The sequence below is a fragment of the Aptenodytes patagonicus genome, chromosome Z (assembly GCF_965638725.1).
Source record: "Aptenodytes patagonicus chromosome Z, bAptPat1.pri.cur, whole genome shotgun sequence".
Lineage (NCBI taxonomy): Eukaryota > Metazoa > Chordata > Aves > Sphenisciformes > Spheniscidae > Aptenodytes > Aptenodytes patagonicus.
Window position 1 is genome coordinate 15,591,761 of NC_134982.1, and position 13,353 is coordinate 15,605,113.

Genomic DNA, 13,353 nt, shown 5'->3' on the forward strand with positions numbered 1-13,353 from the left:
ATTCTGTGAGCAGTAACTGGTGGCTGTGGTTCCTTCTTCCCTATTAGTTGTGTCGTTTATCACAGTGTGCCTTGAGTCCCATAAGTTCCTACCTACTGCTGCCTCAAAACACCTGGGTATTTCCTGTGTCTCCAGCAGTATTTCCAGTTCTCCTTGTGTCCTCTAGCCCCACCACATCCACCTCAGTGTTCCCAAGGTCCTGTGGCCGCCTTACCTGTTTGAAGAAGCAGGAGGCAACATGTGCTTTGTCTAGTTCTGAAGCTGACAGGCTGATGGATGGGTAGGCTGCTGGTGTAACCGCTGCATTCTGGCAGCGCTTCCTTCCTCAGAGGCACTGATTACAGTTTTGCTAGACACGTGTTTTCATGTGACTTGTAGGAACATATGTTAAATGCCTGTCTCTGTTAAATTTGTCTCAGAGAGGCATGAGAGTTCTAAAAGTTGATTATTTGATTGTTTGGGGGTGGAAGAAATAGAGCAGGAAGAAAGTGGAGGAGTAAATTGACAGGTTGTAGTGAGACAACACAATATTATAAACTAAGTTTTCATGGGAAATCAGGCTAAAATAGGTTACATTCAATGTGCTAAGTACATTGAAGTTTTACTACAATTTTCTTTTTCCAGTTCTAGTGATTGTTACAAGTTAAAGAAATGAGATATAATATTTATGATGCGTTAAGCTTTTAAATAATGATTGCTGTAAAGTCCTTTATGTTTTCTCTGATCCTGGACATATTTACAGTAGAATTTTCCTTACTTAAAGGATGTCAGCAAGTAAAGGAGAACTGAAGTCCATTGCTTCCAATTCTGCATGTGGTAGCTGGGACCTTCTGTATCAAACACAAGCTCCTTTGAGTCTGGAAGTCCTCAAATTGTAATTCATGGTCCATAAAGTTCTAGGATAATGGCCAAAGCTGTAAACATACCACTCACTCACATTGCCATGTCTTATTCCTTACAATTGGACTGATAATATGGGAGAGTTTGAGATCTGCTGCTCTTGCTGAATAGTGCTTAGACAGCAGTAAATGATCTCAGAAATGTTTTGGAAGAGGTAGCATTGGCACCGTTTACCAGAGGGTGACTACTGGCAGGAGTCAATGTAAGAGTTGTGAATAAAATTTCTGGTGAAGAGGGTAGATTCTGGGGTGTAGAAATGTGGCCAACGTTACTCACCATGCTACATCAGGAGCCTCTGCCAGGCCCTGGATTAGAGAATTTTACTGGATTTGCAATGGAAGTCTCTGACTCTTTCTTTTGTTCATGATGTTCTAAAATATTTCCAAGTCAGCACAAGGGTTTTTTTTAATATTGTATAACATTTACATTCTGAAACTAATTTTTACTAATTTGTATCTGCTTCAAGGCCAGCTTGGATGGGGCTTTGAGCAATCTGGTCTAGTGGAAGGTGTCCCTGCCCATGACAGGGGGTTAGACTAGATGATCTTTAAGGTCCCTTCCAACCCAAACCATTCTATGATTCTATGATTCTCCTAGAATGGCAGAAAAATCTGTATTTCTTACTTGCTTTTACTGCTCAGCTAAAATACCTTAAAATACTTTTGTGTATATTTTATGTTTTACAAGAACTAACTCAGATTTTCCACTGGCAGTTTATCCCACTGCACCTTTCCAGCTGTGGGAAGAATGCACAGATACAGAAATCACATTATATTGGAAACATCGAAACAAAGGAATTGAACTCTTTTGTCAGACTGAAGTGCTCCAACCCGATGGGAAAGTAGAACTGGTATGAAACCTGAATTTCATACACAAAAACATAGCAAGTATCTTTTTGATGTGAGATTAAAAAATAATTCCCCAGCAATACGAATACACTATAAATCTTGTGAGCATGTTGATGTGTCTGTTTTCTGGATTTGTTTGCTCCCAAGGTCTACACTGATGATGTGGTCCATGTGAGCAGCCATTGCTGGCACTAATTCATACTCCCAACACTTCCTATCCTGCTGGTCTGAGTGTACGGGGTGACTGTTCTGCATATGTGGCTCTGTCCTCTGCTGGATGGGTTCTGAGATTTGTTAAAGTAAATTGAAATACTTATGGGCCTTATAATTGCTGTTAGCTATTGCTAATCTTAATTTGTCACGTTTTTATTACTCATATCATCTTACACACAAATGGTGGGGAGGTGTGTTGAAGGCTTCTTTTATAGTAGTCCAGGAGCTTTCTGTGTACTACTGAATATATTTGATGGTAGTGTGTCTGGTTTCTAGTGAGGGAACCCCAGAACAGCTTTTCTTCCCATCCTCTTCCATCTCCTTGAAGATTATTTGAGTTAGACACCTTGCCTTGTTCCACCTCTTTCCCAAACGGTGAGGCTGACTGACTCTGCATGCATACTGTGGTTTCTCTGTAGCCCTTTTCTTGCGAAGGCAGCTTGCCTCTAGCATATTAAAAATGCATTATGAAGATCAGGATCAAGCTGCGTTCTGTCTTAAGTATTGCTCAAGAGCTGTAAGATCAAGTGGGTGCTGCAGTTGACCATTGCAGGAGACAGTTTAGAGGAGAGGCTTAAAAGCATGCTCACTTTTTGACTCTTACCAGAACTCACCCTGTCTCTTAGGAGGGGTTTGGGGAAAAAATTGGGAGAAAAGGTAGCTGTAGATGCTGTGCATAGATCTGGAACAGCAGCCTACTTACATGAACTGAGTAAGAGACCCAGACTCTGTGAGGATAAGATCGCAGTAAATTCCCTCCGTGATGTAAAGAGTAGCCATTTGTGAGGTTGTGAGTGACTCCTACTCAAACAGTTGCACAGAGGCAGCTTGCAGACCTCTTTTTGGATCTCCCAGTCTTTTGCTCTTGTGCATATCTTTTTTTTTTTTTTTTTTTTTTGACTATTGTTCCATGATTATCTTTTCCAAGTCAAGCTTAACTGGCTATCGTAGGATCTAGAGGAAGAACTATTTTTTCAGACAAAAACCTCTTGCTAATGAAACTGAACTCAGCTCTGACTGTTCTGTTTTTCTGTCTTGCAGCATAATAGTTCAGACATGCATCTCCATTATGCCAGCATCACCCTGGATGGACTGCAGCCATACACTGAATACACAGCTAGAGTACGCTGTGGGGCAGCTAAGCATTTCTGGAGGTGGAGTGAATGGAGCGAAGCCCGAACCATCAGAACAAAGGAAGCAAGTATGTCCAGCCTATTGAGAAGGGAAGCTTGAAGGATGTTCTTTGCTTCTTACCTCTGTTTGCTATTTGTTGCTACTCTTCTGCTGTGTAGCTAAAGCAGAGGCCTGTTGCATGCATAAAAGTAGAAGCACACTAAGCAAACTTTAAGAAGCTGGCTTCTCAAACAACTCTCATCCTACCTGCCAGTCTGCCATTTCATCCAGTGTAGGCAGTGGGAAATCCAGATGATTGGGAGGATGCAAAGACTGAGTTACAGTGTTCTTTGAGGGCTGGAGGAATGGTGCAGACATGGGAACAAGGACCTGGGAACTGCAAGTAAAGAAAGATTTTTCTAGGGAAATGAACCAGACATTCATTCAGAAAAAAACAATGAAGGGAGAAGGGAGGCTTCACCAAGGGCAAGTCCTGCCTGACTAACCTAGTGGCCTTCTGTGATGGAGTGACTACAGCAGTGGACATGGGAAGGGCTACAGATGTCGTCTCTCTGGACCTCTGTAAGGCCTTTGACACAGTCCCCCATGACATCCTTCTCTCTAAACTGGAGAGGTATGGATTTGATGGGTGGACTGTCCGGTGGGTGAGGAATTGGTTAGGTGGTCACATCCAGAGGGTAGTGGTCAACGGCTCAATGTCCAGATGGAGATCGGTGACGAGTGGCGTCCCACAGGGGTCCATATTGGGACCGGTACTGTTTAATATCTTCATCAATGACGTAGACAGTAGGATTGAATGCACCCTCAGCAAGTTTGCAGATGACACCAAGCTGAAGCGTGTGGTCGACAGGCCAGAGGGACGGGATGCCATCCAGAGGGACCTGGACAAGCTGGAGAAGTGGGCCCGTGTGAACCTCATGAGGTTCAACAAGGCCAAGTGCACGGTCCTGCACCTGGGTCGGGGCAACCCCTGGCATCAATACAGGCTGGGGGATGAAGGGATTGAGAGCAGCCCTGCCGAGAAGGACTTGGGGGTACTGGTGGATGAAAAGCTGGACATGAGCCAGCAATGTGCGCTCGCAGCCCAGAAGGCCAGTCGTACCCTGGGCTGCGTCCAAAGAAGTTTGGCCAGCAGGTCGAGGGAGGTGATTCTGCCCCTCTACTCCGCTCTGGTGCAGACCCCACCCGGAGTACTGTGTCCAGCTCTGGAGCCCTCAGCATAAGAAAGACACGGACCTGCTGGAGCGGGTCCAGAAGAGGGCCACAAAAATGATCAGGGGGATGGAACACCTCTCCTACGAAGAAAGGCTGAGGGAGTTGGGATTGTTCAGCCTGGAGAAGAGAAGGCTTTGGGGAGACCTTCTTGCAGCCCATCAGCACTTAAAGGGGGCTTGTAAAAAAGACCAGGACAGACTTTTTAGCAGGGCCTGTTGCGACAGGACAAGGGGGAATGGCTTTAAACTAAAGGGGGGGTAGATGTAGACTAGATATAAGGAAGAAATTTTTTACGCTGATGGTGGTGAAAGACTGGCCCAGGTTGCCCAGAGAGGTGGTGGATGCCCCATCCCTGGAAACATTCCAGGTCAGGTTGGACGGGGCTCTGAGCAACCTGATCTAGTTGAAGATGTCCCTGGTCATGGCAGGGGGGTTGGACTAGATGACCTTTAGAGGTCCCTTCCAACCGAAACTATTCTATGATTCTAAGAGAAAGAAGTTAAAGGATAATGTTTTGGCAAGACCTGTGAGTGATGGGAAAAAGAGGTTTTGGGGGTAGAATTTCTTCAAATGGGAGGAAGCAATTAAACAGGTTATCCTTTCTGCACCTAGAACCTAGAGCATCTTTGTTTGCTGTATTTATTGCAGGTCCATCAGGGAAACTGGACATCTGGAGAGAAATTACACCAGTTCTTCGGGGGCGGAATGTGACCTTGTTATGGAAGGTGAGACATTAGTGTAGAAACGGAAACAAAACCCTTCATAAAGGGGTTGGAAACTTCTCCCATGGACTTTAACAAGTTTGTGTGCACTTAATAGCAATTCAGTTTGAAAATGTCTTTTAAGAATCTAAGACAAATACTACATATAACATACTTCAGAACATGTGTAGCTGTATGATGGTGGGCTGTCCTGGCATTTCAGACATATATTTCTGTTTTTCTAAGTATTATAACAAGACAAATCCCATTACTGAGATTTCTGTGTTTCCATTTCAACCAGTATATGTATGCATGTATGGAAACAAGTGTTTCTATTCTTACAGAAATAATACATCCAATTAGTCATTTAAAGTTCTAAATGCTTCTCACATTTTTTCGGCAAAATTTACTAAGTAATTGGTGTCTACCTCCATAACTTTTTCCCCAGCAAGCACCAAGTTTTCGAGCAAATGGAAGAAGTATTTCATATGAGGTAACCTGGGAAAAAGTAGAAGATGGCTCTAAGCCTGAAAGCATCTCCTTTTCATCGGTCTGCAATAGCACAAGGATTTCCATTGATAACCATTCCTACAAAATAAGTATCATGGCAAAGAACAATGTTAATTATTCACTTCCTTCAGTATTGATCATCCCTAGAGCTACAGGTAACAGTAGGAGTATTTTCAGTTAGATTTCCATTCTGAGAGTTTTGTTCCTACCTATTTTAAGTGAAGTGATAATTTATCATTTTGGGGGAACAAATGAACCTGGTCTGTTAACTCACATCACTACTATCTGGAAATTATTACTGTATTTTGGCCTACAGGGTGGTAACTGTATGTATATTAAGCTTAAGCGCCTTGATCCATCCCTTACAACAGAAAGTCTGTTTTGCACACACAGTCTCCGCAGGGCAAAACACATTTAGCCTTAAACTAGGGCCTCAGACCTGCGGCAGGTGCTGTGAAGGTGCAGCCAGTGCCTCACAGGGAACCCTTGTGTGTGATTAGCCCCTTGTGACTTTCTGTTTATGACTCCAGATTTCTGCAGTTGAGTTCTTTTTATGAATATATAGTAATAATTACTGGATGTTTTCTGAGCTGTCAGCTTTTAGCATACAAAGAGAACAGCTTTCAGCATGTGAAAGATTGCATATGTCTGATAGCGAAGGAACGCAACTATTTTATTATTGTTTTAACAGCTTAGCATAGAAACTATATTGATCTTCATTTATGAATCTGAGGTCTCATGCAGGAAAGTAATACTCTGTTTTGTTCATTCCTAGGCACTGAAGAGCTTAAAGAAGAACAGGTTAATGGTACAGATGATGGCATTTTTATTTCCTGGGAGACCAGACATATATATGACAGTTACATTATCGATTGGTGTAACTTTCCAATGTTGCAGCCTTGTGATTTGCAGTGGAAGAGATTTGGGCCCAACACTTCCAGCGCTCTGATTAACTCAGGTGAAAGCCGAACAATTTTTCTTTCCGATGTCTGTGCAGCAATCTTTCATGCTGTGGGCATTAATTAAATTTGGGAAACAAATCCTGTGGAATATTGAAGTCTGTGCAGTGCAGGTGTAATTCTTCAAAGGCACGTGGCATCATGTTTTGCCTAGCAAATGAATTAGACACCACAAATTTACCAGCACCATTAAGCGTTGGAAGTCAGCATAGTATTTTAGAAAAGTCAGCATAGTATTTTAGAAGAAAACTCCGCGGAGTAGCTTGTACTAAGATCTTGAACGAGGATGGTGAGGTTAATGAAGGAGTTTTAAATCTTTTAGCAGGAGATGCAAAATGGAGCTCTGCCTTATCTGTAACACGGGTCAGAAGTTTAGACTCGGGCAATTTAACACCCACTGTGTAGTGAGAGGTTTAGTGCTGTTAGTGTGCCACAAATAATGTGTCTTAGGACCAGTTGTGTGTTTTTTATCCCCGTGGCGGCCATTAGACCTAAATCCTTTCTGGCTGTCTGAAAGTTGCTCTAATATACTTCCACAGCTGCAAGAATATAGCCTTCCTGGAGTCTCTTGAGCTGCGAGTTCACTTTGGAATAAAACATGTTTGAACAAAATTTGACTGAATACATTTTAATATCCAATAATGGAATTAACTTCATACAAACACATGGGAGCCTCCGTCCTTACTGAAGGAGAGTGTGGTAACACATGGGAAAAATGTTGTCCAGTTCTTCAGTGGGTTGCACTTGGTTAATCCAAATGGGAGAGGATGTCAGTGAGGATAACATGGAATCCTGATGCATGGGTATGCATCTACATTAAACAGTCCAAAACACAACCTTTGCCTGTGCCAGAAACGGAAATAAAATTATCTTGCTCTTTGATGCATTTGGAGTCTATTGTACACTCATCTTGAATACTCTAGGGCCACAAAAATATATTAAACCCCCTCTGAATTCTCTCTTTCAGACAGAATAAATGTGTTCAATTCACATTATGCACACTAAGAATTGGTTTACCCTATGTCTCCTTCAGTTGCTTTAATAGCACAATAGCACACAAAGAAGATTTCTAATGGATTATAGACCTCTGCAGAAAGCAGTTAAGTAACAGCAAAACCAAAAGACAAACCATAACCTATTTTTTTAATTAGTTCCACTATTTTCTAGCTGCTTTTGTTCCGGGGGTGAGATACAACTTCCACATCTATGGATCTGTGGCTAATAGAGCCTCCTTACTGGAGAAGAAGACTGGTTATCTCAGAGAGCTACGTAAGTTGGCAACACATTTAGGGTTTGTGTATTTGCTAAATTCATCTGTCACAAACAGAAGGATGCCACAGCCTTCCTCCTGCAACTAGCTAAAAATGTATTAGCTGTGTTGTTTCTATATCAACAGTGAAGCATTTAAAAGTTATACAGCAATGTGCATGGCCCCACACCGAGGATATTTGACTAGTGCAATGACGAGGCAGAGTCCATGTTAATTAGAATAGCTAAACAATAGCTATTCTAATAGCTTTGTGTATAATATGGACTGCGTGAAGGTTCTGTGAAGTTGACAGTTTGTGTGGAGCGCTTTGGCTTTGTTAAGCTTTTAAATACAAGTAAGATATAAACAGAAACACCACATGGGAATTCAGATGTTTTTCAAGTGAGAAGATGAACATTCTTGAAGAATAACGGCAAGTTTAACTTGAATTTCCTTTCTTCCAGCTCCTCTGCGTGACCCTACTGTGAAAAAAGTTGAACTGACTTTCAATGCAGTAACACTATCTTGGGATTCTTATCTCACAAATGAGACACAGTCTGGTTTTGTAAGAGGCTACCATGTTTATGTGTCACCTATACAAGAGGACTGCAGTTTGAAAGGATCCAAAAAACATGTTCTTCCAGGTAACTGAGATTTAGGAATTTGTGTCGTTGATATAGGTGAAAGACTTTGTGGCTGTTGCTGATGCTGCAGCCCCTTAGAAAGTTTGCATTAGGCAGGCAAATTGGCTCATTAGGCAATATATAGATTTCAACACCTGCTGCTTTTGATTGCTCTCTAATGCTTGAAGTGCTAATGGGCGGAAGTGGGTCCTGGCTTTATATAGATTTATAGCCCTCGTCCTGTTGTCTGTAGCTCCTTTAACTCCAGTGTGAGCTCCAGAAAAGATTCTTGCAGTACTGTAGGAGGAGTCAAGTTTCTGCCTCTTGTGATCTGAGTTTTGGATGAATTTCAAAAACATCTGTTTGTGGTCTACTTGGATGAGAGTCATAGGAAGCATGTTTAGTTTTACTAGGATTTGGGGTATTTTAGAAACAGATGGGATACAATTTATTTCCTTCAGAGTTGCAGCACTGTGTAAATTCCCCATTTAAATTCTTTTATAGTGAAAGTATTTGTGGCTGTGCTCTACAGTGGAGTTCCTTCAGCAGAACTGAGCTGTGGGGTGGCACAAAGCCACATTTAAACTTTTATGTCTCATCTTCCTGCTCCACACTCAAAACTGCTCCAGACTTTGCTCCATTATAATTTTCAGAAGTTTCCAACATGTTCAAGGATGTATTCCTCCCCCCCCCGGCCCTTCTTCCAGTTGAGTCATGTCCTGTATCAGATCCTTCTGTTGATTAGACTAGCACCAGGCTGAAAAGCTTGGTTTGAATTGAAGGAGGCTTATGTAGGAGTACCTAGATAGAAATAACTATAGAAGTGCCATAATTCTGCAAGTAATCCCAGTTAGACTTTAAAATCTTTAAATCAAAGATCTCCTGCTTCCCAGTTTGTCTGAGCTAGCAGACAAGGGGTGTGACTGGGAACAGGAGGAACAAGCTAACCCTTTTCTCCCTGGGGTCTAGAAGTTGCACAATAGAGAGGCCAAAGAATTTTTTTCAGGCAGAGTTTTCTTGCTTTTGATTACCTTCAAAGAACTTGACCTAAGCTTAAGGGCTACAGGATTCTGGTGAAAAAGGAAATGGCAAAACCCAGATAATTCTGTTAAAAAGCTCTAGTGAAAGGAAATTAAAACAAGCAGTTGCAGCTTTTGACAGCAAGTTACTGGGTGGTCTGCCAGAGAATTGGCAATGCTGTGGATGGTCCAGTGAGAAGGGATGTGAGTTGAGCCCAGTGGCAATGAATCAGGATGCGTCATCCTTCTCAGAAGAAAGTGTGCAAATTACAAAGAAGACTGCTTGCAAATGTTCTGTTATTTCAGTGGTCTAGCGGTCTCAGTTAAGCTGATTTGTAATTTGGGGAGACCTTATTGCAACCTTTCAATACTTAAAGGGAGCTTATAAGAAAGATGGAGAGAGACTTTTTACCAGGGCCTGTAGTGATAGGACAAGGGGTAACGGTTTTAAACTAAAAGATGGCAGATTTAGATTGGACATAAGGGAGAATTTTTTTACAGTGAGGGTGGTGAGACACTGGAACAGGTTACCCAGAGAAGCTGTGGACTCTCCATCCCTGGAAGTGTTCAAGGCCAGGTTGGATGGGGCTTGGAGCAACCTGGTCTAGTGAAACCTCTCCCTGCCCACGGCAGGGCGGTTGGACTAGATGACCTTTAGAGGTCCCTTCCAACCCAAACTATTCTGTGATTCTGTGATTCTGTGATTCTATCTTATCTGTTTCATTTTAGATGATTCAGTGCTATGCAAATACACAATTGAAAACCCAGAAGAAAAGAGATACACCGTGAAATACCTATTGTCAAACACAAAATACAAACTAGTGGTTAAAGCATATACAGGTGGAGGAGAGACTCCCATTGTTAACTTTATGTACATAGATACACCGTTTAACTGTGAGTATTGGCTGTGGAAAATTTGTCTTCTAGCAGAAGGATGAGATGATTTAAAAGGTTAGAATAATCTTCCTTTCTCAAGGGAAAACATTTAATTTAATGTAACATGAACTTGAGAAAGGATTCAACTGAGAAATGAAATGTGCATACCAACATGGCATTTTGATACTTTTAAGGGGCTGTGGTTTTTTATTTTAGAATGAAAAAAAATTTACATCCTTATTTAAGTCATATCTTTCTGGTGTCGTGGTTTAACCCCAGCCGGCAACTAAGCACCACACAGCCGCTCGCTCACTCCCCCCGGGGTGGGATGGGGGAGAGAATCGGAAGAGCAAAAGTGAGAAAACTCCTGGGTTGAGATAAGAACAGTTTAATAATTGAAATAAAATAAATTAAAATAGTAATAATAACAACAGAATATACAAAGCAAGTGATGCATGATGCAGTTGCTCATCACCTGCTGACTGATGCCCAGCCAGTCCCTGAGTAGCAGCCCCCCCGCCAACTCCCCCCAGTTTATGTACTGAGCATGACGTCACATGGTATGGAATGTCCCTCTGGCCAGTTTGGGTCAGCTGTCCTGGCTGTGCCCCCTCCCAGCTTCTCACTGGCAGGGCATGAGAAGCTGGAAAGTCCTTGACTGGTGTAAGCACTACCTAGCAACAACTAAAACATTGGTGTGTTATCAACATTATTCTCATACTAAACCCAAAACACAGCACTGTACCAGCTACTAGGAAGAAAATTAACTCTATCCCAGCCAAAACCAGGACATCTGGGAAATAGCTTAATATACGCACATTTGCATGACTTGTGAGTCCTATTTGCTAGAATGCATTAAAGAATTGCATTTGGATTTAACTAGTTTTCTAATATGGGAAAAACTACAGACCTGTGTGCAAACAGGTAATTTCTGTATGGACTCTTGAACTTATAATGTTGATTCTTACTCTCATCAGTCTTTAAATCCATTGCCAAGTTAACTCCTTCAGAAGTCAATAAGAAGGGGTTGTTGGCTTGAGCATTGTAGTTTGCTAACAGGGCAGATTTGATCACCAAAGCAGAACAGGAAATCACTTGCCTGTAGTTCTGTTCCCTTGAAAATACCACTCAGCAGTCATGGTTGTGACACTTATGATCCAAACTGGAGATGCCTGGTTTTGAAAAATTTGTTGGGAGGTGGAGGTGAAGGGGGAGGGGTAGGAAAGGGTGAAGCATTGGCTCATGCAAGGAGACATCATGTTTTAGGCTAACTAGCAGAACAGTGTCTAAACCCTCACCGTTCCCGCACAGAGGCAGTTCTGCCTCTTACACCTATGTTCCAGCTCCCATTAGCCAGCCTTCTCTTGTGCAGGCACAGCCATGCAGGGAATCAAAATGGGGGCTTAATTAACCCAGAAAAGATAAAAGGAGAATGTAATGTGTCCATTCCCTGTTGTGGTGTGTGGTAGGGAAACACAAACTCGCTGGCACAGGGCAAGAGGGCACTGGCCAGGGCAGAGGGAGAGCGAGCACTAAGCCGTGTTGCCCCTCAGCCTGCTTGTGGAAAATGTAGCCCAAGACTGTGTCTTCCATCTAGAAGGAAATACTGAGATTCTTGTGTCAGCATAAATCCTAGGAGAGCATGAACACTTGTGTAGTGTTGCTGTCTTGCTACAGTCCGTCCATACTGGAGGTACAGATGTTCTGTCAATGTCTCATGGTAAAAATCTGTCGTCTCTGGGGATCTGACAGAAAACCTAAAACAAATAGTTAAGTGAGGTTATCATTGTCTTAACTTTTGGAAGTTTACCCTTGTAGTTAAGATGCCAATAGGAGGGCAAATTAAAAGCAATCTAGTAATAATTCAGTTTTGGTAAAGGAAATCAAGGTCCAAAGACTTACACCTGTATCCCAGAACTTCCAGCCAAACTATCTTGCAACCATGGACCACACAGTTTTACTGCTGAGTTAGTGGCAAGTATCCCACATGGGCTTGATGTTATTTTTGTTCCAGAAACTCAGGCTATATTGACTTTAACAGGTGAGAAGTTGAAAACAAACTTTTAAAGTATTTTTCTTCCACAGCAAACGTGCTGTACCTTCTAGTCCTGCTAGTGATAGTTCCATCACTAGTAGCAGCTGTATGCCGCTGGAAGATGAAGTGGTAAGTTATAGTGCATTTTTCTGTTGTAGACAGAGAGCATAACTAGCATAATTCACAAACCACATCTGCAGCTTGTTGCTTCCAGCCTGGTGTAAGGCCTCACTCATTTTTTCCTTTGACTGTCCAGCTGTGTGGGTGTTGTAACTATTTGGCTTGCGGCATTTCTGAGATACTCATCATCTGCTGCTGTTTCTGTACACATCTACATGTGGCTTTTGCTGGCAGAATATGCTTTGATGAGAGAACAAAAACGTCATTTGTTTTGCTCTCTTATTTCCAGGGTGAAGGAGTGCTGCTGTCCTGTAATACCTAGTCCTAACAAGAGCGAAGTGCTGTCGTTCAAAGAGTTTAAGGTAAAAAAGATCACTGAAAATCTAGAATTTTTAATTTTTCCATTCTTTGATTAGTAAAGTTTCAGAAAAATATTTTTCTTGTGTTGACTACATTTAAAAATGAGTGACGCTCATTATACAGAAATCAACATAATTTAATATCATCATTTAGTGGAAAAATCCTCCTTTTGATATTCATGTGACTCCAGTGATCAATCAGTTTATATTCTGCAGTCTGTTACTGCAAAAAGTGAAAGCATAATTGGAGAATACATGAAATCTTTTGATACAGTAGGTGATTCTTCCAGTATTACTGTTCAAAACCCAGCACTGTCCGAGTACAACAGACCAGACGGTACTGCGCTTTGCTGCAGCCTGTGAACTGTATCCGCCCGCTCCTCCTGCCCCACGTGTCCCTCTGCTGTAGGGCACAGCAGAGGGATGCACTCGCTGGCCCTTGGGAGGGTGCAGTGGCTTCTGCCAGGCACTGCCAGGTCTGGCTGGGAGGAAGGATTGGCAAAAGGCCTTCAGCTTCTTCTGTAGGCCCGTCGAACCGGAAGCTGCTGCTTCCATGCTGCATGCAAAGGGGTCACAAAACTAGGAGCATGTC

At 42.4% G+C, this 13,353-nt stretch overlaps 1 protein-coding gene across 2 annotated transcripts in view; it reads left to right on the top strand.

Moving 5' to 3' along the window:
• OSMR (oncostatin M receptor) overlaps positions 1-13,353 on the top strand; it is a 42,199-nt gene that overhangs the window by 26,971 nt on the left and 1,875 nt on the right. For both annotated transcript variants that reach the window (XM_076362914.1, XM_076362913.1), the window contains exons 9-18: positions 1,614-1,750; positions 3,003-3,162; positions 4,959-5,035; positions 5,460-5,676; positions 6,297-6,479; positions 7,648-7,749; positions 8,194-8,373; positions 10,101-10,265; positions 12,333-12,411; positions 12,692-12,764. In XM_076362914.1, coding sequence (XP_076219029.1) covers positions 1,614-1,750; positions 3,003-3,162; positions 4,959-5,035; positions 5,460-5,676; positions 6,297-6,479; positions 7,648-7,749; positions 8,194-8,373; positions 10,101-10,265; positions 12,333-12,411; positions 12,692-12,764 — 1,373 coding nt within the window. The remainder of the gene's footprint in view (positions 1-1,613; positions 1,751-3,002; positions 3,163-4,958; positions 5,036-5,459; positions 5,677-6,296; positions 6,480-7,647; positions 7,750-8,193; positions 8,374-10,100; positions 10,266-12,332; positions 12,412-12,691; positions 12,765-13,353) is intronic.